Source organism: Sebastes fasciatus, chromosome 1 (assembly GCF_043250625.1).
Source record: "Sebastes fasciatus isolate fSebFas1 chromosome 1, fSebFas1.pri, whole genome shotgun sequence".
Lineage (NCBI taxonomy): Eukaryota > Metazoa > Chordata > Actinopteri > Perciformes > Sebastidae > Sebastes > Sebastes fasciatus.
The window spans coordinates 33,889,435-33,917,131 of NC_133795.1; the positions used below are offsets into that span (position 1 = coordinate 33,889,435).

At 39.1% G+C, this 27,697-nt stretch overlaps 2 protein-coding genes across 3 annotated transcripts; one reads left to right on the forward strand and one right to left on the reverse strand.

Annotated features, from left to right (window-relative positions):
* Window positions 1–421: 421 nt before the first annotated feature.
* Window positions 422–8,295, reverse strand: abhd14b (abhydrolase domain containing 14B). The gene is made up of 4 exons (XM_074644862.1): window positions 8,081–8,295; window positions 5,146–5,360; window positions 3,866–4,107; window positions 422–1,767 (listed from the first exon to the last, which is right to left on the reverse strand). The coding sequence occupies exons 2-4, from the start codon at window positions 5,357–5,359 to the stop codon at window positions 1,588–1,590; spliced, it is 636 nt and encodes a 211-aa protein (XP_074500963.1). The 5' UTR covers window position 5,360; window positions 8,081–8,295; the 3' UTR covers window positions 422–1,587.
* Window positions 8,059–27,598, forward strand: mst1 (macrophage stimulating 1). 2 transcript variants are annotated; one of them, XM_074644759.1, is made up of 19 exons: window positions 8,059–8,121; window positions 8,643–8,701; window positions 10,056–10,200; window positions 13,392–13,507; window positions 13,596–13,710; window positions 14,576–14,712; window positions 15,177–15,297; window positions 15,506–15,624; window positions 18,084–18,258; window positions 19,280–19,410; window positions 20,027–20,129; window positions 21,027–21,163; window positions 21,297–21,329; window positions 21,428–21,542; window positions 21,624–21,701; window positions 22,889–23,035; window positions 23,168–23,274; window positions 23,576–23,715; window positions 24,991–27,598. In XM_074644759.1, exons 2-19 carry the CDS (start codon window positions 8,653–8,655, stop codon window positions 25,150–25,152), a joined length of 2,130 nt encoding a protein of 709 aa, XP_074500860.1. In that variant the 5' UTR covers window positions 8,059–8,121; window positions 8,643–8,652; the 3' UTR covers window positions 25,153–27,598. The 2 variants fall into 2 exon arrangements, with proteins under 2 accessions (XP_074500860.1, XP_074500852.1); XM_074644751.1 differs by lacking the exon at window positions 8,059–8,121 and having other exon boundaries at window positions 8,444–8,701.
* Window positions 27,599–27,697: the final 99 nt, after the last annotated feature.

Genomic DNA, 27,697 nt, shown 5'->3' on the forward strand with positions numbered 1-27,697 from the left:
CACAGAAAGGTACCGGACGGTCTTATTGGTTTTCATATATTTAACATTAGCAGACTTCTTCTGATCAACGCCCGCTATTATAATAACAGAAACTATGACATTCACCTGCATCTATGATCAAATTCAGTGTCTCCGCATGTTACAGCTACGAACTAAGGCTTTACTCAGGTGTACTACTATTGTCTATTACCAGGGTTGTGTTTATGGTCAGTTTACTTCTTGGAAATATGAGAATACAAGTCAGAAGCGCTCTCTCTTTGTGACGTGCACACCTGAACTCACCTGAACTCATCACTAATGACGTCATCTTCTTCTTCTTCTTCTACTAATACTCTACTGATGTGCTGTATGATGCATAGAGCGAGAGCGCCATCTGCTGACAATGCGGTGCTTAGCAACAATAAAATAATTACACGTCCCATTATTTATTTATTTATTTATTTATTTAAAAAGGATCCCCATTAGCTGATGCCAATGGCACCACCTAGTCATCCTGGGGTCCGAAATTCAGTAAATCATATTTATCATATACATACTATATACAACTTCATATTTGTGTTACACTATGTTCAACTCATATTCACTTTTAACTGCCTTACATTAAAAAGAAAGTCATTCAAATTTTCAACATTCATACAATTCACATTAATTTACATCATCTATGATTATTTAGCCTCAAGGTTCATCATCAGGGAAAAAGAACAAAACACTGGCACTATTTAAAGGGACTGTTTGTAACTTCTTACACGTATAAATCAATCCTGGTTGGTGTCCCATGCGCGCTCTCCAACACGGAAGCACCAAAAACCTTGGTTGTATCTAGTGAAGCCCGTCTTGCAAAACAGTGTTGGCCGCGGTCGGAGGACGCGGTGGAGACCATAGCTTTGGTCTCCAGGGCCGGAGTCTCTGCTCCTCTGCCTGCCTGCCTGCCTTCACTCACACCGCGCTCGTTCTTGCTATTTCGCTCGCCTCAGTATGCGCGCACAATACACACTGCAGCAGACGTCGTAGCTCTGAGAATATCTAGTGGACGTTTGTGCAGAAATAACTGCTGCAGCTCCTCCAGACCAACAGAGGTTTCCCGTGTCTTGTGAAGTGACGGGGCTCCGCAGCGAGAAACGTTATCGTCTCCAACCAAAACTCCGGTGTATCCCGTTTCCTCCGGCTGCGGTCGGGAGGCTGAGGCAGGAAAAGCCAACACTAGGATCAGCAGTGATTCATGGAGAGACCTTCGTCTGGTCAGCTAACATTACTACCAAGCAGCTGAAATATAGAGTGACATTGTGGTTTTAGCTGACGTGTGTTGCTTCACTGTGTTGAGCGATGCTCGTTCATGTCTATTTAGAGCGAGCACAATCGCGAGCCCGACGCTGACTTTCGTTGACTTAACGGCCACAGGTGTCGCTGTTAACAAGCATTTCTAATTCATACAAACAGTCCCTTTAAAAAGTAAAAATCAGGTCGTGCAGGAAGGCGTTTGTGGCATAAATTTCTCAAGAATGAATTACTGTATTTCTTTGTGTGGCACCTCTGAGTCATTTATGTATGATTGTTGATAATCTCCCCACTGATACAAAGTGAGGAGCTTCACAGCGTATTAAGGAAGTCAGTGAGAGCTTTGTGCCAAGTGTCCGGGTCGTCCAGATAACAAGGGTGACCCGCTCCTTTCATCACCACCACGCTGTGGTTGGCCAGATTTCTCAGGTTGCTCAGTGACAGTTCCCCGAGCGGAATGTCCTGGTCACCATAAATGATCATCGACGGGACCTGGAGGAGAGACAGGGCACAAAAACACACACATGATGGTAAAGAAATTTTTCTGATGAATCATTTCCAGAGTCCTTTCTCTCCTTTTTATAAAACCTGTTTGTTTTGGTTTGTTTTTAAATTCAAACCCAGAACTAAAGGGATTTTGTGGATGTCCTCTATTTTACCCCGAGTTAAAAAAAAATCCAAACAGGTCTTATAAAAAGATAAGAGGCAAGTTTTTTTTTTTATTATTAGGTGTGACTTATAATGAAAGTAACTAAAAGAGTAAGAACAGACAAGTCAGGCAGACTTTAATATTAGTTTTTGTTTCAGCTGCAGACAAAGTATTCAGATCCTTTACTTAAATCAAAGTCACAATACACCAATATAAATATACTCCATTACAAAGTAATGGTGCCTTCAAATGAAACTCGTGAGCTCGTATTTACAACATTGGAAGTCGTGTACACGATATGCTTGGTATTCAAGTGGTTAAGTCATGAAGAACACCGCTGCTAAGAAACGTCAATATTAACATTACCGTTGACATCTGGAAGCCACAGAGGCTAACAATTTAGCAAGCTAGAGGGTGGGAAACATAATGCAGTAAATGCAAAGGCATAATGACCCAGGTAAAAAGATGAGGCTGTTGTGAATATCAACATTTTCCTCAGACATATTACAAAATTATGAAGAATATATTCACTTATTATGCACCAATAAATTAACTTCCATGGCCTCCGCCATTTCTGACAACGCCAACAAACACGTAACAAGCTGTAAACTCTGAGCTTTCAGAAACTTTTCTCTTACGAGGTCGTGAATACCACAAGAGTGAGGCGTTCATATGGACTCTTCTCGTGAACACGGTAAACACGACCCCATTTGAAGGCACCATAAAAGTTCTGCATTAAAGGGACACTCCAAAGATTTAGTTTTGCATTTACATAAAGTTGGGGGACTTGCAAGACGAAGATTAAACAAAGACTGAAGCAATAGAGGCTGAGTTATCCATGACTTTTACAGCTAAGAAAACCTCTAAACACACTTTCCGAAGTCGGATTAGGAGGGGCTATGTCCCTCAATTTCTGTAACTGTCCGAAACCGCACAATCTCACACTCATACCTGCTTGCGTGATTGGTCAGCTGTGTGGAGGTGAGAAAGGAGCAAGGGTTTGAACTTCTCTCTCTAGCTCTCTTTCTTCATTCTTGGCACAACTATTTCTGTCGCTTTTTGCGTGAACAACTGAGTGCAACACCTTCTGAAAATGTGCGTCATTATTCCCATATTCAAACTATTATTGCATCTCTCTCCTTTCTAGGGCAACCCGCTTTTTTACCCCTTCTTCCGTTTGGAAAAGATATTAAAACTTTTGCCTTCTGATGAAGTTGGACATGACATTCAAGGGGTCCAAACCAAGATAACCCTGATGATGACATGGTAATGTCATCATCATGTTAAAGTCATTTGTGTCATTATGCAGAAAAATTTGTGTTATACTAGTAATAATAAATAAAAAATAATATAAAGTTGTATTATGTCAAGACAGAGCTAATTTGAACAACTTTATATGTTATACGCTCATATTTTGTATGTAAAATCTCAACCTGCAAAGTAAATAGTCAAGTTACCTGCTTTTAATCCATTTTATTTACAGTACTGTATGTATTTAGTTATTTTTAAATCAACATCTCACTTTCATATCATGTCGCTGCTTTTTTTGCTTTGCTTTTCCCCAAATCACTGAACATGAAGCAGCCACGATGCTCTCATTTACTCAGACATGTTTGCTTGTTTTTTGGAGGGGAACTACTTTTCAGTAACAAACCTTCATGGATAATGCACCTTCACTTGGTTTGCCATCTAGGAAATGTTTTTCAAATTGTCAGGAGCTGGATGAAAGCCGCTGTGAAAGTCACATGATATCTGCTCCTCTCATGGTGGCATGTAAAAGGGAGAGAAGGTTGTGCTGGAAAATAGACTTGACATTCACGGTTGATCGAGTTTTCCTTTTAAAGAGGAAATGAAGAGCAAATACACGGTAAAAAACGGTTTTGCAGGAAAGGAAAAACTACAAAGGAATATAAAGTATAACCTCACACACAGACTGTATACCTTTACACTCTGGTACTGCTCTGCTGTGAACTTCTCGGTGCAGATGGGAGCTACGGGGATGTAGGCTCGTATCAGAGCCTGGTGCTGGAGGAGGAAGGGGAGGGAGTACATCCCGCTGAGGGATGGGCTGATCACCACCACCGGGCTCAGGCTCAGCTGCTCGCACACCTCTTTCAGGAAACCTGCAGGGGCCGGTTCTCCAACCGGTGTCGGGGCCTCGGCTGATTTAGACCTGCCGAGTCCTGTGGACAGAGAGAGACGGGGGGGACGGCAGACTAATGAAGAAGAAACCGAGGGCAGCAAGTTTTCACATTTATTGGAACCTTTAGATCAGAGGTTTTCAAACTGTGAGACGTGAGGCAAAGACACTGCATGAGGCAGGGAACAGGTGCATGCCGGTGTTGTAAAAACAACAGTTATTTATTGTGGTTAAGCTGCCGATTTGGCCCGCTTACCAACACCTTCAGCAGTCGGTGCTGCACCAGTGACTGTAACACACAGCTCATGGAATCAGTTAAAGGGACTGTTTGTAACTTTTTAAGCGTATAAATGTACCAGGTCGGGATCCCATGCGCGCGCTCACATATGCGCGCGCTCGCGTGTGGCCGGAGTCAATGCTCCTCTGCCTGCCTGCCTTCACTCACACACCGCGCGCGTTCTCGCTGTTTTGCTCCACCTCTAGAAATGAACGCGTGCTCACTCCACACTGCAGAAGAGTTAGTTTAGCTCTGAGAATATCTAGTGAATGGACGTGGACGTTTGTGCAAAAATATTTTCTGCAGCTCCTCCAGACCAACAGAGGTTTTCCGTGTCTTGTGAAGTGACGGGGCTCCGCAGCGAGAAGCGTTATCGTCTCCGACCGGGTGCCGGTGTCTCCCTGCGGGCACAGTCGGGAGGCGATAACGTTTCTCTTCCTGCTTCAGCCCCAGCACTGACCCGCTTTTGCTGAAGCAGGAAAAGCCAACACTAGGATCAGTATTGATTCATGGAGAGACCTTCGTCTGGTCAGCTAACATTACTGCCAAGCAGCTGAAATATAGAGTGATATTGTGGTTTTAGCTGATGTGCGTCGCCTCACTGTTTTGAGTGATGCTCATTCATGTCTATTTAGAGCGAGCAAGCCCGAGCCCGACGCTGACTTTCGTTGACTTAACAGCCACAGGTGTTGCTGTTAACAAGCATTTCTGAAAGTTACAAACAGTCCCTTTAAGGCCGATTGCCCCAATTTGCATCATAAATAGCCCTTCACATCGGATGGCTTTTAGGGCCATCAGACTCACCTGGCAGGTCGATGGCGACCGCACGGCATCCTGCTTTGGCCAGAGTCTCCAGAGTGCCGATGTTGAGCCAGTTTTCTGATGAGAAACGCATGCCGTGAAGGAGTAAAACTGACATCCTTACTTCCCCCGCGGCAGGTTCACTCTGTCTGTAGAACAGCGGCGCTTTGCAGCTCTCCACCTGCACACTCCCCTCGGTCATCTTAACGGCTGACATCCTGAACAGAAAAAGAGCACAAAACAATCGTATAACTTCACACATTTCTTGTTACACACTATTACTGTGGTGCGGTAAAATTAAAGTACAAGTATTAGCATCAAAATATACTAAAAAACATCAAAAGTAAAAGTTTGATTGGATTTTTTTGTTGTTCTATATATTTTTATTTGATAGGGACGATGCAATTTAACATAGTTCCAATACAGGGCATGAAACTGATGTGCTGCACAGAGAGTTTATAGCTATGCTAGTTTTCAACTCTTGTCCCTAGTTGGGCTTTTACATGTACAGTGATATATCTGGAAAGAGGCTCTGGGGCCAGATTGTTAATTAGTACATTTGAAAACTAATTTGAGAAAACAAAAATAAGTAAAACTCTCGAAGCTAAACAGATTGTGTTTGATGCCACCGGACAGGCTTTTTGTCCATTATTTTCATCAAACAGACCCCCAGTCCATGGTCTACTTTGTGTCAATTTAGGGGTCCTTGACGTGAAAAGTTTGGGAACCACTGGATTAATAGACACCTATATCTCCTTATAGCTGCGTACGACTACATTTTGGTGGATTTTAAATGTTTGTTATATAGGGTACTTGAAGTGTTACCCTGTTGAATGTGTGAAAAAGTACATCCCTCTGAAATGTAGTGTAGTAGAAGCATAAAGTAGCATAAATTGAAAAAACACAAGACCTCAAGACTGTACTTTACAACAAGCTACAACACAGTATAGGCCTCTATATACAACCAAGGCTTTTCTACAGAAGAATCAGGTACGAGCTGCTGACATCAACTCACCAGACAAGTTTATTTCAACCCGTAAAGGAACACTTTGTTCTTCAGTTTAGAGAAGAAAAAAACTGAATATTTTTGAGAGTACTATGATTATTATGTAATACATTTGCATGAATGTCAGTGGTGGAGGAAGTATTCAGATCCTTTACTAAAGTAAAACTATCACTATCACTATCATACTTTGAAAACACTATTAAGTAAAAGCCCTGCATTGTATTATACTGTCCTGATAACTATTATCAGCAGAATGTATTTAAAGTATCAAAACCAAAAGTATCTTCAAGTGTCATTGTGCGTTACTATTCATTTTACTTTTTGTACTTACTATTTTTGCTTTAGATGTTTTAGGTTGTGATAATTTTAACTCCTTTATATATTGTTGGGTAGTTTAATCTACAGCAATGCATCATATTCTATAAGATCATCTTATGTTTGTAGCGTCGCTGTCCTGTGAGAACCACATATCTAAGTTTACTTTTTTCCAGCTTTGTGGTGATGCATTTTCCAGCTGATCTAAAGGGTTTTTATATTGTTTATTTAGCTTAAGAAGTAAGGGGATTTAAGGGGATTTAGGGACCAGTAAAGGAACACTTCATTCTTCAGAGTTTTTGTTTACACTGTAAAGTAACTAGAAACTAAATCTGTAAGACAAATGTAGTGGAGTAAAAATAAAAGCACAATATTTGCCTCTCAGATGAAGTGGAGTAGAAGTATAAAGTTACATAAAATGGAAATACTCCAGTAAAATACAAGTACCTAAAATTGTTTACCTGAGTACGGTTCAGCATTAAACGTTACATTTCACATTAACAGTCCAACATTCATCAATAATGAAGATACTTGTTAGTTTACAGCCTTAAATAACATATTTAGAATTTACCAGTGATTTTTTTGGCTCAATTTTCACAATTTAAAAAAAAAAAAAACAATAGAAGGCTTGGGCAATAACTTCCATAAAATATACAAAGGTTTAAACTCCCAGAGTGATTAACAACCTGTTAGCATTATGCCTGTAACTCACTAATTCAATGAAAAATTTATATTTTCAAATAATTAAAGTGTATAAAAAAACACATTCTAAAAAGGTACAAATTATATGACATTTTAAAATAACAAATAAAATCTGTTAATAAATCAAAGGCAGGAAAAACTGCTTTAAATATCCAGTTAGGATTTTTTGTGAAAAATAATAAACTTGTAACTCTATTATTAATGCCTATAATAATAATTGTCTGTGTTGTTATGAGGAGTCTAACTTTTTTGGTTTTATTATGTATTTTGAAATCAGGATTCAGATAAGCCCAGTGGGTTTTCTGCCTCTTCCTGCACTGTATATTATTCTTTTTTTTTTTGTTATGTTGTGTAGTTTTAAATTGTGCAAAATAAATAAACAATAAACAATTAAACATCAAATTTTTACCTGAGTACAGTTGAGCAAATGTTACATTTCACTGTAAATGCCTATAATAATTGTCTGTGTTGTTATGAGGAGTCTAACTTTTTTGGTTTTATTATGTATTTTGACATCAGATGAAGAGTAAAGGCCTGTTTAGTAACTCAACAGCCACGTTTATTTCAGTTTGCCAACAACAACCTCTCTGGCACAGTTTCAACAAGTTAAACATTGCAAGTTGCTCCACAAAGACATGTATTGCATCGGACTGACTGCACCGTTTGGCACTAATATGTCCACATTACGCGATTACATGTCTAAATAAACTGGACTTGTATGTTGTTGTTGTTGTTGTTGTTGTTGTCACTGCAGTTAACGCAGACATGTCTTGTCCAGTTCAGTGTTAAATGAGTAAAATCAGAGTTAGTGGACAGCTGGCAGGTTAAAACAGGCTGATCAAAGTCCAGATGAGATCATTTCATCTGTAATATCGAGCTCAGCAGCACTTCATCACAAACACGACGTCTTCTTACCTGAGACAGACAGACAGACAGTCAGACAGCCTCCAGTAGTGGTGATTAACCTGCAAAATAAAGCAGCAACAGTTTAGTGTTGAAACCAGCTGCAGCTTCACTTCATTTACCGGAAAAACAAGTTGAACAAAACTCCTCTAGAGATTATTCTACTGACGTCTAGCGTTTGTGAAGAGAATTACTTTTATTCTGACAGCATGTGTAGTTTTTTTTTTTTTTTTTAAATAGAGTATTTGGTTTAATCATCAGGTATATTTTGCTGTCAGAGTGCATATTTGAAAGTGCATGAACCAGGACTGATGTCTTCATTAATGATTAATACTCAGTATTGATCTGCTGTGTTTTGTGGGATTAGGGCCTCTGTTTGAGTAAAGGGCTCAGTGTTCAGTGTGGGTGGCTACATGTGCTCAAGTCAGCACTGTGTGTGTTTTCTGCGTGGATTTCTAACATCCTACTGACGTTTTTTAGGGGATTTTTTCTCTCTCTTAATCTCCAAAAAGGACTTCAGAGCAGAGCTCTGACTATTCCAGTGTTATAAAACTTTAATCTTTATCATCCACAGACCACAAACAATGAAACTGCTGCTGCCCTTTATTCTCCTGACAGTCGGACTGACCACTGGTAATTATGATCCTCATTGTCTTCCATTATAAATCACTCACAGTTATTTAATTGTCTGTGTTGTTATGAGTCTGAATTTTATATTGTATTTTGACATCAGAGTAAGAGTAAAGGCTTGTTCAGTAGCTGTCTCTGTCTGTGTGTTATATAAAGAAATGTGTAAACAACAAAAGTAGTCACTTATTATTAGTTGAATAGGTTTGAGAGTACTATGATTATTATGTATAATACATTTGCATGGATGCCAGTGGTGGAGGAAGTATTCAGATCCTTTACTTAAGTAAAAGTATCACTATCATACTTTGAAAACATTCTTAAGTAAAAGCCCTGCATTGTATTATACTGTCCTGATAACTATTATCAGCACAATGTATTTAAAGTAGCATCATTGTGCGTTACTGTTTTATATATGATGCTTTTGGATTAATATTACTGCTGGATTTAATGTGTATGTTGCATTTTTCTGCTGTAGATGTTTTAGGTTGTGCTAATTTGAACTCCTTTAGATATTGTTGGGTAGTTTAATCTACAGCAATGCATCATATTCTATAAGATCATCTTATGTTTGTAGCGTCGCTGTCCTGTGAGAACCACATATCTCTAAAAAAGTCAACTTTTCCTGAGAAAAACAGCTTATTTTCAGCTTTGTGGTGATGCATTTTCCAGCCGATCCATGAATGTTTTTAAATTGTTTATTTAGCTTAAGAAGTACGGGGGTTTTCTCAACCAGTAAAGGAACACTTCATTCTTCAGTTTATCAAAAAAAAATGTTTTTGTTTACACTGTAAAGTAACTAGAAACTAAATCTGTCAGACAAATGTAGTGGAGTAAAAATAAAAGCACAATATTTGCCTCTCAGATGAAGTGGAGAAGAAGTATGAAGTTACATAAAATGGAAATACTCCAGTAAAGTACAAGTACCTTAAAATTTGTACTTAAATACAGTACTTGAGCAAATGTTACAATTGTCCGTGTTGACATCAGATTAAGAGTGAAGGCCTGTTTAGTAACTGTGTATATAGAAATGTGTAAACTACAAAAAAATCCCCAAAACACAACCAATTATTTTCAATTTAATATTCTTTTGTGAGTAGTAGGATTATTATGTTATACATCTTAACACTACATCAAAGTATACACGTAATAGTCATAGTATTAGTCTGTTTTAGCAACCAGATGTGTACTGAGTTGCTATTTAAAGCTTTTTTTCTGGTCTCTGGTCTCACAAACCAGCAGCGTCTTGGTCCAAAGGTTATATGTGTGCAGGCTCGTGCCCAAATTGTTGCCGATGGTGCCAGTGAGCAAACCCCATGACTAAACAGACATACAGACCAATTTATATTATTGTGTTCAGGCTACCGCAGTCCACTGAATGACTTCCAGCGCTCAGAGGGCCGAGAGCTGGTTCCCACCCCCTGGAACGCAGCTCTGGTGTCGCTGTTACCGGGTCTGAACCTGGAGGAATGCGCCACACACTGCTCACAGTCTCTGGACTGCAGGTATCCACCCTCTACTTTAACACAGAAGGTTGTAAGGCCACAATTATAAAAGGGTTAAAGGGCAACACAACATAAATTAAGAATTCCCATATGTTATTTCCATGGCCTGAGAAAATTCAATCAATATCTGTGAACATGAGCTGCTCTCTCTCAAAGCCAGAAACCAGAGAAGTAAGTCTCAAACTTGTGATGTCATAGGGTATAAAGTCTGGAACTACTCCATAGACAATGAATGGGAGACTGATTTTGTTTGTTGTCTTTTTTTATACCCAAATGAGCTTTATTCTACTGTAGTGTTGTCAGTTGTGAAACAGAAAATGTTCTCATATTCTCAGATCATCCCCTGGGTGCTCTCATTGTCGCCTATAACATCTCTCCCCATTCATTGTCTATGGAGCAGTTACACTCTTTATACTCTATATGACATCACAAATTTAAGTTTTAGCACTCGTTTTTGGATTTGGGTGAGAGTTGTTCATGTTTACTAATATTTTTGGACTGTCTTAGACCATAGGAATAACATGTATAATTTTTTCCCCTTTAAGTTGTTACTTCCAACTTTATTTCACATAAAAAGACCCTGTGAGCCCATATTTAAGACAGTAATATTGTTAGACCTGTAAACTTGATGGCTCATTTTAAAGTGGATTAAAGGACACATCTGGTGATATTTTTGTTATTGTCAGTGAGTTCCGTGAAAAGACCAAAACCAACAATGAATTGATCATACTAACAACCATAGAGCTCCATTGTTCTCCGAAATATATTAAAAACACATTATTGAGCCACACTGTTGCACTGGATGACTCTACTCCTTTATTACCATGAACACACACACACACACGCGCAGGCACGCATGCACACACGCACACACAAACACAAACACAAACACACACACACACACACACACACACACACACACTGTCAATAGTCATACCGTCCTGATGCTGTAAATACTCACTAAGGCACCAAATGTGTTTTAATCAGCAGCTGAGAATAACAAGTTCACTATTTACTTCTCTTGATTAACATTTGCCTTTGCTCCGTGTGTTTAAAGGTAACTTTTGGATTTGTGACCCCCCCTTTTTTTTTTAAATATCTTCAGGTAACACTTCGTTTTACAGGTCTGCAAATTTCGTGGTAATTAGGGGATAATTAGCGAGTAACCTATTTTAAAATTCTTTGGAATTACTGTCAAATTACCCCAATATTTACCTCAAAATGTATCGAAAATGACTATTATAAACATGATTTAATAATTATATTCTAAAATAGCATATAATGGTTAAAATAGGGCCCTTAGGCTTGAGAAGCGGCTGTGAGCTGCTCTTCATCGGAGGTGGAAAACCAAAACTAATAGAAAACACTTCTGAGCAGACACAAATCTCACCATTGTGTGACTTATTGTCTACACAAATGTAACCTGGTAGCTGATGTCATGATTCAGGGAGTTTTTAAAGAAATTTCAAAGAAGTTATTTGCTAATTATTATCTATTTATCAGCGAACATGGAAATAAAGCATATCAATTAACTTTGTATTCTTTTCCTCTAAATGTATTAAATAAATTACCAGCTATCGGGAAATAGCGGAATATAATTATTAAATAATGTTTTTTAATAAAGTAATTTTTGATAAATTTGAAGGTAAATATTGGGGTAATTTGGCAGTAAATCCAAAGAAATTTCAAATAGGTTACTTGCTAATAGGGTAGGGAAATCCAAAAGCATTGAGAGATGAACGGTTTTGGTCTTTTCGTGGCATTTGTTGACGAAAAGAAAAATATAAGATGATGCAGCAGTTTCTTCACTTTAATAAATGGTGGTAAGGCTTTCCTCCAGAAGGAATAGTCTGTGGAAAAAGTCCTTACTGAATAAGATACCTACTGTAAAAGGACACCAATCAATTTGCTTAAAGGATAATTGTGTTATATGATCAACCTGCGTCTAAATTTCATAGTTTTGACCATTATATCTATTGGTTATGATAACGTCAGTATCAACAAGCAGTTTAACCAGCTCATCCAAACCATTTTATTGGGAGGTCTGACTACTTGTGTCTCTTGCCAGCATGTATCAAGATCAGAAGCAACTGATGTTATTATTGCTGACAGAAATAATGGCTGTAACATGAAAGTGAAAATGAAAGCAGAGTTGTAATAAACCAGAATTTTGTTCCATAAAATTTAGGTTCACAGACTGACAACCCCGGAGATCTTTTATATTATAATATCCTATTAATGATGCGCACGGATCAATTTCTCAACATTAAGAAAGCGATTTTTGATAACTTAGGGTGTTTTCACATATAGTCCTTTTTAAATGAACCAAACTCAGTCCTCTTAAAGTGGACCAAAAAGTGGACCAACAGAAAAGGCACTCAGTTCTTTTTGCGTTAACATTGTCAGTTCATTTGAAAGAGGACTAATTTCCCTTTCTGGTCCACTTCAGCTCTAATGGAGCCTCAGTCCTCCTCCTGTTCACACTATAGATTCTCTGGAGCTCAGACCCACATAGTTTCTTTTACTTGGATGCAACGTTACTCGTTTTGTCATCAATTATTATAATCATAAGGAGCATTTGGGAAAAGAACTGATACAGACAGAAAGGCACATTTATCTATCCTCAAGCGGTGGTCATAAAATGTACATTCACAGTGTCTCTTTATTGTAAAAACTGTAAAAACACCACCTTCAAACAACTGTAGTTTTTCAAGTTTCTCGGCAAAATCCCAACAGCATTTCTTTTGTCCCCGGGACAACGGGACGCCATTAGTCTCGAGCCTCGACGGTACGTACGGTACCTGCGGTACTGTAGAAAAACGAGTACCGTCACGTCTTCAGAATTTTTGCATCGACTTGGTACTGAAGTATCGGTTCTCGTGACATCCCTAAAGCGAACCTGGAGCGCTTTGTGTTCACATTATACAGGTTAAGCGAACTGCAACGCAGACTTGAAGCAAACCGTGCTCAGACCACCTCCCAAGGAAGTCTGAGTACGGTTTGTTTCAGAGGCGTCTGAGTTCTTTTAGAGTTTTCACATATGCGCAAAAAATGCTGACTAATCACTTCGTTCGGAGGGCTGAAAGGCACCAAATGTGAAAACACCCTTATAAACCCTTTCATTATAGTTTCATAGTTTGTATCCATCAATGTGCAAAAGCTCATGAAATTAAATTATCCCTCAACACCAGAGCGTTCAACTACGAGACGCGTCCGGTTGTCTCCTGTAAACATCTGCCCTGGGTGGGCGACGGGAGCAACGCAGAGGTGAAGAGGAACGTCAACTGTGACCTCTATGAGAAGAAAGGTAAGACTCATCGTGTGATGTAACAGAGATCAATGTGACGGATCAGTACTGGATCAGCTGTTTGATTTGTTTGTTTTTTATTATGTAGTCTATGTCAGAAAGTGCATTGTGGGTAAAGGAGAAGATTACCGAGGGAAAGTCTTCACCACAAGAAGCGGGCTCACCTGCCAACAGTGGTGGTCCAAGTTTCCTCACGACCACAGGTGAGAAGCTTCCTCGGGTCAATCATTTTAGAGGGTTCAGTCTTTCATGCAGCGTAATCAATGACTGAAGGATTATGAGGTTAAACAGACTGTGATATTTAGGGAGTTTGAAGGTGCCGACATCCATACTGGGTGAACAGTGAAGGACTTATAGCCCTTTTTTATACATAATCCTCCAATTTTATAGATCCTAAACATACAGAAAAGCCAAAGTAGACATGTTTTATGGCCAAACAGTTCAATGTTTCCAATCCAATCTCAATCCCACTGTTGGTGTGTTTCACTTGCTTCACTGAAAACGCCAAGACAAGCAGGAAGCGAAGATGGTTGCAGTACAGGCCTGGCAGAGAAGACACTTACTGTCATTGACAAAATAGTAAATATGACAACTTTATTTCAAGCTCCACTAAATTTGTATATAAACATCTGATTTAAATGACTGCATGTGATGTGAAAGGGGTCGAACCCACCTGACTCTGCAGTTCAATCAGCTCATTGTTTTTGGTTTTATGGTCCATGCACTCGACTCTCATCAACCTTGTTTCCAACAGCAGGTGGCAGCTGTTTTTGATATGTCAGAATTGTGTGATTTTAGTTTATGGTGCATTTCTTCTGCTACCAAGTGGCCACAAAATCAATTGATATAGCTTTAAGTTCATATCAATTTCTGCGATTATTTTCTGTCCTCTAAAATTGGGAGACTGTGTATAAAAAAGGGCTCCAACTCTCACTTTAACATATTACATTTCCAATGCCGGGCTACAGAGCTCATAAAAGAAACAACACTGTGCTAACATTGTGACAGTACTGCATGAGGATTGAAACAGTCTGTTACTAAATGTAACACTCTTTGTTTTCGTCTCAGGTGGACTCCCACAGCTACTAACGGTCTGGAGTTGAACTACTGCAGGAATCCAGACGGGGATCGGATCGGTCCGTGGTGCTACACCACCGACCCTGAGCGCCGTTATGAAAGCTGTAACATCCCCCAGTGCAAAGACGGTACATCCCATACATCACCCATGCTGTATGAAAAGGGCGTACAAGTGTGATGGGAAAAACATTTCTAGAAGCTTTTTTGGAACATGATTTTAGGGGAAATAGAGACAATATTCTGAAAAAAGTGTATATGGTAATTCATTTATTAATTTGAGTTTTTAAAGAAAGAATTGGTAAATGTAGTTTCATAGTAGTGTATTTTAGAAAAACAGACTTCACATTGTTTGCATGTTCAGCTAACCTGCTGTGCACCGACTAAAAGATGGTTACTTTGCTAAAAGAAGGTTGTAATTACCAAGTGTACTAATTGAACACCAATTAGCACCAAATTACATATAGTCTTCTCCAGGAACCTTCCTAAGAAATTACAATTATATCATTCACTTTCAAGGGAATTATTTGGATATTATGGGACCTGTGAAATGCGATGTTTCTGTCTGGGTGATGTTTGTGGTTTTTGTTTGCAGAGGTGTGTATCACATGTAATGGAGAGGACTACAGAGGGCAGGTTGACCACACTGTGAGCGGTAACGAGTGTCAGCGATGGGACCAGCAGTACCCTCACCAACACATCTACCAGCCTGAGAAGTACTTGAGTATTCATCTCTACATTACTGCCTCTTGGCCAGGTCATCATTGTAAATGAGAATTGGTTCTCAATTGATTTTACCTGGTTAAATAAAGGTCAAAAAAAATTACCTGTCATGTCAAACAAATTAATTGATCATGTGAACTGTTTAAGTCCTTTGTTTTGCTATTGTGGATGTAAAAAAAAAGAAATGCATGTATTTTTCAGGTATCCTGATAAGAGTTTAGATGACAACTACTGCCGTAACCCCGACGCCTCTCCGGTGCCCTGGTGTTACACCACAGACACTGAGGTGGAGAGAGAGAACTGTGACATCAGCAAGTGCAGTAAGATGTTGCCTTTTTTACACTATTAGAAATACTCATGATAAGATTAAAGATGGAACAACTAGTTGATTCATTGATAAGATAGAAAGAAAAATAATTGACGACTATTATGACAACGGATTAGTCGGGTTTTTTTCTTCATTCAAACATTCAAATATTTCCATCTTCTCAAATGTGAAGATTTCATGCTTTTATTTGTCCTCTATGATAGTACACTGAATATATCTATCTTTTTGACTATAGTAGCTGGACAAAACAAGACATTTGAATCATGGACTCTGGGAAGTTCTGAGCATTTTTCACTATTTTGTGAGAGTTTATAGCCCAAATGATGAATTAATTAACTGATAATATAACCGGAAGATTATTAATCGTTAGCTGCAGCCCTAAATAAGATATGACTGGTATGTTTTCTAGAGACCTTCTTGCTTGTTTCTTGTGTTTTGCATTTGCCATTAGTTTCCTCGGGCACAACCGAGGAGACGTAAGCTAAATTGAGTTGATTCCTGCGGCGTTAGGAGACTCAGTGGAATTAAAGAGTCTCATTAAGTCGCTGTAATTAAATTTAGAAAAATCACCTTTTTGGTGTTTGTGCAAATTACTTCCCAAATTGTGTGACATTTTACAATTGCCCCAATGATTCTCTTTGATTTAAGAGTAAAAGTCTGCACATGTTTGACAGTGATTCAAGCCCTGCATTGTCCCTCGGGGTTTCAGGTTAATTAAAGGTTAATTACAATGTTTCCTTTATTATGTTATTTGTCTTTATGTGGCTTGTTTTAGTTTTCATTTAGTTGATGTGAGTTTTTAGCTTTCATTAGGATTAGTGGGAGTGGTAGTAATACAATTATTTTTCAAATATATATATAAAAATTTGATTTAAAAGTATTTTGTACTTTTGCAACGTGGTTTGTTAATATGGAATTATACTTTCAAAATTAATACTTTTTAGGCTTATTTTTTTCCTCTGATTCTAACTATTTTGAAGTTGTGACTATGTTTAATATAATAAATGACATCACAAGGAAAACTCAAATGATGAACTTTTAACTTCAGAGGATAAATACATAAATAAATAAACCCAAACAGAGCATCACATCAGTGTTTTCTCCAAAATTTCGTCACAAGTTGTGCAAGACGACCCTGTCAACATCGGGATTTCCACTGACAGAGAGGACAGAGATCACTGGGGCCAAACATCTAGAAGATACTGTAGCACCATCTTGTGGTGCAGGCAGCGTCGAGTCAAAGAAACAAAACACTGCTCAAAAATCAATCCTCATCATCATCATCATAGATTAACAAAAACATAAAAACAAAACGTCACATGGCTTCATTTTTATTTTGGTGTTTTTATATAAGAAGAGAAAGAAGTTAAAGTTCAACCTTTTTCTTTTATCCAGTGTATTTATTTGACAGATTTATCTGTCACAGATACAAAATTTATACAATCCTTTATTGAAAGATACAGAATATATGAATATTCAAATATCGTTAGTTTCAAATGTTTAAAGGTCTTATTGATAGCATTTTTATGTAGACAAATTGTTTAAAAAAAAGAATACATCCACAGAGCCTTTAGAAAGGGGCTGCATACAAATATGGTTTTTCCTAAAAAAATTATTATGACTGAATTCATAATTTTTTTAATTTTGACGGGTTCAAAATGAACATTTTGTTTACCTCTGTGAAAGATATCTGACATTTGGTTCCCACTTCTAACAAGGCTTGTGAGCCAATAGTAAAACCGGCCGGTATCACGCGGTATCTCTGGGTCGCCAGTGATCAAGTTGCCAGTTAGTGAGGAAAAAATGTCTGAGTTTGTCACTGGTGTCTCCATCAAAGCTGTCCAAAGTTATCACTCGTACCTTTAACTGCTGGACATGAGATGTCTCCTATTTCACTAAAAAGTCAGTTCTCGGGCTCTATGTGCTGGAGGATTCAAGTTCCCACATCACACTTCTATAAGTTACGTACTGAACCATGATTAGCTTTCAGTGATTGGCTTTCAATAGTTGTGATGTTACAAATTCCTGCTTGTACGAATACACGTCTTAAACTTTAATGTGAGCACAGAGAAATGCTTCATCGTCAGCAGATGGATTTGAAAACAGCCTCCTTGTGTCAAACTCTATACACATGATACATCTTTTTTTAGTGAAGGGGGCTTTAAATAGTTTCACACACTGTAAACACATCCGGTTACACACCTGTGCTGCAGTTAGGAGCCTCAGTCATTCTGTCATCACATTGGATGTACTGGAAAAGAGAAAGAACGAGTTTAACCAAAATAATCCTTTCTGTTTTGACTTTAATTACATTACAATAACACAACATAAATGCTCTGATCATCCAGTGGAGTCCTGCTCAGAGGGAGTATAGTACACTAACCTCACCTCTGTGGTTAGTTCACCTGTAACACTAATCTATTTCCTCTTCAACTTGCACTTTCCCTCCAGCTGAGGTGCGGGTGGAGAAACGCCAACGCTCCAGCTTCACCACCAACTGTTTCCGCAGCCGTGGGGAGGATTACCGAGGTAAAGTCAACGAGACAACATCAGGTATCCCCTGTCAGCAATGGGATACCCAAGAGCCTCATGAGCATCCCTTCTACCCAAACACATACGAATGCAAGTAAGTACAAAAACACAACATGAAGCATGATGGAGGAAAAGAAGTTGAGTGTGTCTGAAAGATACTTTGGGGTTATTATCTGCACTCATGGCCTGTTAGTTTGAAAGTGCTCTATTTGCTTCACACATGAATATTAATGTCAAGATGTCGGTGCTGGGAAATCTCTTTCGATCTTATTTCTCTGCTGACAGTTGATGATAAATGGTCAGCAGCTCCAGATTAAGAAGCGGGTCTCACTCTGAGTGGCAATAAGGATGTGAAATGAATATTAAGTTTATCTGTAATGCGGTATAATCATTCATCATGCCTAAATCGATGTGGAGCGTTTCAATCACTCATTTTAGTAGAAGTTACAAGAAGTGTTGGATTTTAATAGAATGTTATTTCACTATGATGTAATATCTCTAAATGAAACAGTAAACAACAGTAAAGTATGTCTGTGTAACAGGTCATAGTGATGAGACAGTGGACATTATGGTTGTAATGACTGTACATTTTAAATAGTTCGTGTGGTCTTGGGTACACATGAATTAACTATGCATTTAACTAGGACATTTTAAATCATTACACGTTGCTAACGGGGTTCAGTATCTTGCAAGTCATTTATAAATTTATAGTTATTTATAAACGCCTAAATGGCCAAGTACCAGACTGTTTACTGGTGTTTGAGCATAAGAGACCAGCATGTGTGTAACAATTGCCATTGTCAAAATTCTGTCAAAATTCTAGCTGGCCTATATGGTAGTTTTGGATCTAAATCTATACAATTTGGTTAGTTTACCAGATCAGGTATAAATGTTCTCAGGCCAGGACCACCAGGGAAATTAGTTATATTTTACTTTTAGAGTTTTTATCTTGTTTCATGCTTCAATTTTATGCATAATACTTTGCTTATGATTGGTTTTATTTTGTTTGTTTTGTAAGCGATTATGTGGAAAAGTGTGTTGTGTATCGGTTGTTTCACGCCAGAATAAAACCAAATCAGTTTTGCCTGCCTGACTGTGTGCTACATCTCATCCAGGGGTTTGGAGGAGAACTACTGTCGTAACCCAGATGGGTCGGAGGCTCCCTGGTGCTTCACATCTGTGCCCGAGATGAGGACTGCTCTCTGCTTACAGATCAAACGCTGTGCAGACGACATAGAAGCTGAAGGTATACCGCTTCTTTATTCAGATTTTAGCAAAACAAAAGAGGAATTTAGTTACTGACTTACTGACTTACTTACTGTCAACTGTACTGGATAAAGATGATGTTGTAAAAGCCCTGAGACTGTATGAATATTTACATGAGAACATTCAGGGCAGCAACCATGATTATAGAAACGCTGAGGTCATGAGTCGCCACAATATTTGGACCAGCACCTATTTTTTGAAGTACTTGGATTCATCATATTTTATTTATTCAGTGAACTGTACATGTACGTTATACTTCTGTATATTTTATTTTTAAAGCAACATTTTGTAACTCAACTTAGCAATAAAATGCACCTTAGAGTAGTAATATATTGAGTCAAAAAATATCAGTTTACATGATCAGTGTAAATGTTTATTAGTGTTGAATGTAAATCCCCTAGTGTTACTAAAGCCCCCAAATTCCCCTCCAAATACTTAGTATATGACCTCATTGTCCTCAATAATAGCTTCGGCCCTGCATGAGAATGGGGAGTTTCACCTTTGTATCCAATTTTTACAACTTTTTAACATTTCACTGTGTGCCATGATTCATCAATGTGGCTGTCATAATAATAATCTCTTTTTTTTTTCTTCAGATTGCTACCACGAAAATGGAAGAAACTACAGAGGCATTGTCCGCAAAACGCGTAAGGGGATCACCTGCCAGAAATGGAACGTCAACACACCTCACCTGACCAGGTACGATGATCATTTAAGTGTTACAAATACAGATGATTTGTATTTTTTGTCTGTAAGCAGTTGTGTGGTCATCTGTGACATTGAACGGGCCCTGCTTGTTGCCTTTATGTTAAAGCCAAAATCCAAAATGCATAACAATTCTAAGCAGGTGTTGAGTATTGTTGACGCACCGTTTGTTTTGGTCAGTGGTTGTATGTCAAGTGTAGATGGCATGCTTCCAATGCGTGGCTCTTTGTCCTCTGTTGTCACCACCAAAAAACCTGCCAAAAAGCCAAAACCTTCAGCCAGATATGTCAATCCATTTATTTTCACATTAAAGATATAGTGTGTAGGATTTGGCGGCATCTACAGGTGTGGTTGCAGATTACAACCAACTGAGTACCCCTCTGCTCACTCCTCCCCTTTCTAAGACGTGCAAAGACGCGTTAACGCCGTTCGCCTCGCTCGGAGGCCATCCTTACCATAATAACACTACTTTATGAGCAACAGAAGTCAGACGGGGGCTGGCAGTACCACGGTTTTGCACTCTGCGGCTCACGTTACCTCAGTTTCACAATCATGTTGGAGAAAAAAATATGTTTTTGATTTTTTTCGTATGATTTTGAAGGACAATATTCTCCCACAATGCAATGCGTAGGAAGGGGGGGCTTCTCACAGCTGGAAAAATTGTCGATGGTGGTGAAACAGCTCCAAGAACACATTCACAAAACAGAAATAACTAATACATCTTTGGAAAAAACATTCAGCGGTCTCTTTAAGTTGTTATCAGCATCGTGGTTATAAGTTAAATATGTTGATATTTATAGTTATTACAAAATAGTTCTATCAGGATTAGTACATAATGGATACATGTGGTATGTCTCTAGTATGATAGTATTTATCACTATGATATTCCAGAATAAACCAAAGGACGCATCCTGACGCCAACCTGACAGAGAACTACTGCCGTAACCCGGATGGGGACCAACACGGACCCTGGTGCTACACCACCGACCCCAAAACTGAGTTTGACTACTGTGCCATCAAACAGTGTGGTACACAAATCTGCTTTCTTTGTCCATTTCAACATCCTTCAGAGTAGTTTAATACTCTGTGTGGTAACAGTTCACCCAGAGCTTCTGTCTTCTGACTTTAACCACTCATCTGTTTGTTGTTGTTTTCAAACAGCTGGAGAGAAAGTGACCGTGACTGAACCAGTAGGTTAGTTTCTGATTGAAGATGAAGCAACATTTAGATGTGGACAACAAGTCTTCCCGTGTGTGTTTTTACAATAATATGTCACCTTTTTGTGAACGCAGAGAAAGTGGAGTTCAGTGAGTGCGGGAAGAGAGAGGACCGCTTCCCGAGGACGAGGTTGCGTATCGTGAATGGGATTCCTGGGAACTCGCCGTGGACGGTGAGCCTCAGAGACAGGTGAGTCTGAGAGCTGACGGACATGAACACGTAAAATACACTCTGCTACGTCGAGTGTGACCTCTGACCTCTTGTGTGCAGGAAAGGAAACCATTTCTGTGGAGGATCCCTGGTTAACCCCAGATGGGTGATCAGCACCAAGCAGTGTTTCTCCTCCTGGTAAACCTCATTTACTTAAAGCCTATCAGCAGGGTGTTAGCATCGTGAACATATTAGCATTTAGCTCAAAGCGTTTTTACCGCAGGGACCGGGGTCTACATTAAGTTATGGGGACATTTTACCCCCCAAAAGTCCCTGGTCGAGGGTGGTACTTTCTGAAAGTACAGGAACTTTTGGGATGGGGTTTGCAGTGATGACCGTCGTTGATTGGTGAAACACACACAACGCCGCTGCTTCAACGCGTGTACCGTTTTCATTCATAAAACAAATCTAGTATCGAGTTAGGACCATTTTAGGACGAGGGGAGAGCATTTCTCTTTGTTTGATAACATTAAAAGCAAAGTTAGGCATCTAACCACATGCACTTATTTTCAAAAAGACGCAAGCGAGCTGAGAGGGCGAGTAGCAGAAGAGACCGCCGCCGCAGCGATGCTGTGAATGAGAGAAAAAAAAGTTCTTTTCTGATTGTTTCTCGGCGGTTACGTTCTAAAGCACAAATAAATAACCATCAAACACTGTCGTCCATGTCATGTTGCGTATTTAGGTAACACTTCATTTTACAGGTTCGCAAATTTCATTTCATAATTAGGTGATAATTAGCAAGTAACCTTTTTGAAATTTCTTTGGAATTACTGCCATATTACCCCAATATTTACCTCAAAATGTATCGAAAATTACTTTATTATAAACATTATTTAATAATTATATTCCGCTTTTTCCCAATAGCTGGTAATTTATTTAATACATATCCAGGAAAAGAATACAAAGTTAATTGAAATGCTTTATTTCCATGTCTGCTTCTCAAGCCTAAGGGCCATATTTTAACTATTATATGCTATTTTAGCATTTGATTATTAAATAATGTTTATAATAAAGTCATTTTCAATAAATATTGGGATAAATATTGGGGTAATTTGGCTGGAATTCCCAAAAAATTTCAAATAGGTTACTTGCTAATTATCACCTAATTACCATGAACCTGTAAAATGAAGTGTTACCAAAAGTAGTCCCAGGACTAAATTACCAGGAACTTCTTGTTGGAAACTTTTTTCCTGTCTTGTTTAAAAATCTGTCTTGCCTTGTCCTTTATGGATCTTTATGGAAGAGCAATGTTAAACTGCTTGAGTTCCTCAGGATAAAACATGAAATAAAAATAATTGTATTTGCTTGTCCGCATGTGTGCACAGCTACGTGGACCTGCCGGGGTACTCGGCCAGGATGGGAACACTGTATCGTGATCCACAAGATGGAGAGCCTGACGTGCAAACCATCCCTCTCACCAAGATCGTCTGTGGACCCTCAGAGTCTCAGCTTGTCATGCTACAACTGGAATAGTGTGTACTGTACAAGTGCTCCCAGCACACACACACACACACACACACACGCACACACACACACACACACACACACACACACACAGTCAGACATACCAATAATATCCCTCTGCCTCTCTCTTCTCTCTGCAGCCCGGCCCAGTTTAATGAGCGTATCTCTCAGATCTGCCTCCCTCCTGAGCGCTACATTGTGGCTGAGGGGACGTCCTGTGAGATCGCAGGATGGGGTGAGACGAGAGGCAAGTATAATCCTTTGGAAGTGACGACACTGAATTAGCTACATGCTGCGCTTCATGCAACTACAATATGCTTCAGTTGCAGTAATTGATAATAAATGACTTCCTTAGAACAAGCATCTTGTTTCTGCCCTTGAAGTAATGTTGCATCTAAATGAGAGCGCTATTCAGACCGTTGAGCAACAGATGGCGTTGCTATTTCCAGAACCATTCAACATCTGTCCACCTTCCTTTTTTCTTTTTCTCCATCTCTCTCTGCACACATTGGCTGCTAACTCATTCCTCCTTATCGCTGTTGTTCAAGGGACCGGAGATGAGACTGTCCTCAACGTGGCCCACATATCAGTTCTCAGTAACAAGGAATGCAACAAATACTTCCGAGGTCGAGTCCGTGAGAATGAGATGTGCACCAACTCTTTCCAGGGTGGCGTGGGTGCCTGTGAGGTAGGTGTCCATGAAAACTGTGCACAGCATTAAAGGAACAGTGTGTAACATTTCGGTGGATCTATTAGCAATGGAAATGAAATATAAGATTCATAACTATGCTTTCATTAGTGTATAATCACCTGAAACTTAGAATTATTGTGTTTTCGTTAGCTTAGAATGAGCCCTTTATATCGGAATAGGTAGCGGGTCCTCTTCATGGAGTCCGCCATGTTTCTACAGTAGCCCAGAACGGACAAACCAAACACTGGCTCTAGAGAGAGCTTTTCACATTTTACGTTACCTGAAGGCCACCGTAGTTCTCTCGGTGGCTCACGTTACTGCAGTCTTGGAAAGGGAGGAGTGAGCAGAGGGGTACTCAGTTGGTTGCAATCTGCAACCACACCACTAGATGTCACCAAATACTACACACTGTGTCTTTAAAGCTTTATTGTCCATTTTAAGTAGGAGCAGAAGCCCCTTTCACACAACCTGTTCAAGGCGGGAATGTTGCGCCATTATCCCTCCCCGCTGTTCTGTATGAAAGGTACAGAGGTGAAATGGCGAGACTGAGTTGTTCCGCTGCCGGCTCAGCAGCGCTGGTAATCACAGAGCCAAGTCGATATCTGCGTGAAAGGGAAAGCCGGAACGGCGAGACCACACGCACACCAGACGCCGACGCTGTTTCAGTCTTGTGTAATCTCTGTGTGAAAGGGGCCAGAGATTCTTCATTCACTGTTTGTTTTTTTTAGCTTTAGTTTTACTTTTGCATTGCGCCTTTTATTGGACATATTACAGTAGAAGTGCATTGTGGTTAATATGGTATAACAACTAAGTCACCATGACACCCCAAAACTGACCATTTTCTTTGACATTTACCGCAGTGTAGAGTGGCATTGAAAGGAAAGGGAAATACCCTCATTTGCTTTCTAGTTTAGAGTTAGATGAGATCGATACCATTCCTTGTAGCTTCAGTGGTATCAGTCTTCTCATCTATCTCTCAGCAAGAAAGCAAAACTATTCCTTTTAAAGTTCTTTAATTAATCATTTAAAAAATTTTGGCGGGTCCAAAATGAAATACTGATGATCTTCATCTTTTGATGATGAAAATCACTTGAAGTAAAGAACATGCAGCTATTTATATGTTCATATAAATCAAACACACTCACCATTTGGATAATGGAGGTGGTGGACTGGACGAGATGTGACTGCAAGATGTTCCCATCCTCAGCAGTGACAGCCAGTCATAACAGAGACAAATAATAACTCCAGAGTGTCGTTCCTGTGTGTCTGCAGAGAGACTACGGCGGCCCTCTAGCGTGTCAGAACAGGGACTGCTGGGTACTCGAGGGTGTGATCATCCCCATGAGGCGCTGCGGACACCCGGGGCAGCCCAACATCTTCATCCGTGTCTCCGTCTACGTGGACTGGATCAAGAAGGTCATGGAGATGGCTTAGACACAGACTGTCATCCGACAGGAACTGAGATCAAATCTGCTCAACCAGTCATCCACTTAACCATGTACACATCTCCGTCTCAAATGTCACTTTTACATTAAAAAAATATATTAATAATAGTTATAACATCACTACACCATAAAAAAAAAATCATTCATTCATGGAGAAAATGCAAAGACAGCACAATAATGTAATTCGTTACAGTATATCTGTTTAAAATGAATTCCTATGTGCATCTGTATTTAGTGAAGCCAGAGTAACTAACTTTAAGTGAATCAGTGAGCGCATTTAAAGAATAAGCAGAAAACATTTGTATTCCCAAAACATAATCACATACGCTGAGATACAATAAAAATGTAGTTTTTAAAAGTACAATTCAAATTTAAAGTAAAATTCTACACATTTTTGAGCGACACTTTTCATGAAGTCCCTGTTTAGCGTTTATAAGCCATTAAACAAACATTCAAACTATAATGTAGTTGTAAGAAGATATACACATTTCTTCAGATATAGACAATAAGACATTTCTAAGTGTTAATTAAAGGGGACATTTTATGGAAAAACTCACCTTTCAGTGGTCATACACATACTTTTGGGTATCCGAAGTGCCTACCAACACACAAACTGTGAAATAAGAACCCTCAGTCAACTCCCCTTCCTATTGGTGCGTTCAAATAAAACTCCTGAGCTCGTGTTTACAACATGGGAAGTCGTGTATATGATATGCTTGGCGTTGAAGTGGTTAAGTTGTGAGAACTCCGCTGCTAAGCAACATCAATATTAACGTCACTGTCGGCATCTAGAAGCCACAGAGGCTAACAGTTTAGCAAGATAGCAAGCGGGTAACATAATGCAGGAAATGCAAAGGCGTATATGTCAGAGGAAAAAGATGAGGCAGTTGGGAATATCAACATTTTCCTCAGACATTTTATAAAATTATGAAGAAAAACAATATATGACTAAAATTAAAATATATTCACTATGTACCCAAAAAAACCTTCCATGGCCTCCGCCATTTCTGAAAATGTCAACAAACAAGTCAAAACTCGTGAACTCTGAGCTTTTAGAAACTTTCCACATAAGAGGGCGTGAATACCACAAGAGGGGGGCGTTCCCGTATTCAGAAACGGTGCCTTTTAAAACAAGCTGTCAGGATTTCTATCCATTTGTGATGTCACAAATCTACAACGTTTAGACCATTACTCAGTTTTAAACGTAAACATTCTAAATGTGTCCCAGTTTATTTCCGGTTGCGGTGTTTGTGAATGATATCAGCTGACAGGAAGTAAACATGAACCCAAACTGTTGCCTGGCTACACAATTCCGTTGTAATTCCGTTGAAATGCACTAAAACGGAGCGTTTCAAACAGATGGTAAATACAGGTTTATTCAGGCAGACAGCATGAGGAAAATAAAGGTGTTTTTTTCACATTTAAGTATGTAAACATGTTCTAGTAGAAACATAAAATACAAGTATGAACCTGAAAATGAACACAATATGGGACCTTTAAATGGTTATATACTATAAATGCTAAATATGGGGACTTAAGGTAAAGTGTTGGCAATTCTTGTTATTTATTCACTAAAAACTAAAAGGGTTTCAGGGATAAAAACTAATTGTAGCCCGTCAGGGTCAGAGTAGAATAAGTGAGAATAAGTAACTCCCAATAACGGGGGAGGTGTTGGGGGTTTACAGCACACATTTTAAGTTCCTAACATCCCCTGGAAATGCACCCTTTACCACAAAACTGTACGCCTCCCCTCCTCTCGCTGGCATTGAATGGAGCTCCAAAATACCTTCTTTGCCCCCAGCCTCTAAAGAAATCCCTCCTCTGCCTGTCTTTTGATGCCTGCCCCCACCTCTAAAGACATGCCTTTGTGCCTTATGCAGAACTGTATGCGCTGCACATTCTTTCTAGTTCTATAGGAGGATTTTTGTAACCCGGTCCTGATGAGCCCACGGAATTCAGCTTAAATAAACCTCAAGATCAGAGTCCGACCGAATCTCAGACACACCAGCCTGCACTGAACTCACACACACACACACACACACACACACACACACACACGCAACCCCCACCCTCTCTCTCTGTCTTATTCCCCATTATATTTGTCTGTTTTCTGTCGCTTAGAATTTTTCACACCAACATTTTTTTCTTTTGTCTCACAAAATCAGAAGATACTGACATTTTATCTTCTGCAGAACTAATAAGACTGAAGTGTAGAAGATGTTCTCTTTAACTAATGAATGACAATGATCCACAGACACAGCGTTGGGAAATGGCAAGTTGACAGTTATGATTCTGTTCACTTTCATTTAGTAATATTTATAGTGGATGACAAATCAGATTCATATATGACTACCAGTTCTCACTAACTGTTTAAGCTTAAAGCTTCTGGGAAACCTGAATAATTTGTAATAAATGCTTCCACAGAAATATGCAAATAGTTTCTTTGTAATTTTGTTTTATGCATCTTATGGTAAATGTCTGTGTGGAGGCTGCATGAGAAAAACATTTTGCATCTTTGTGAATCTTCGAAATGT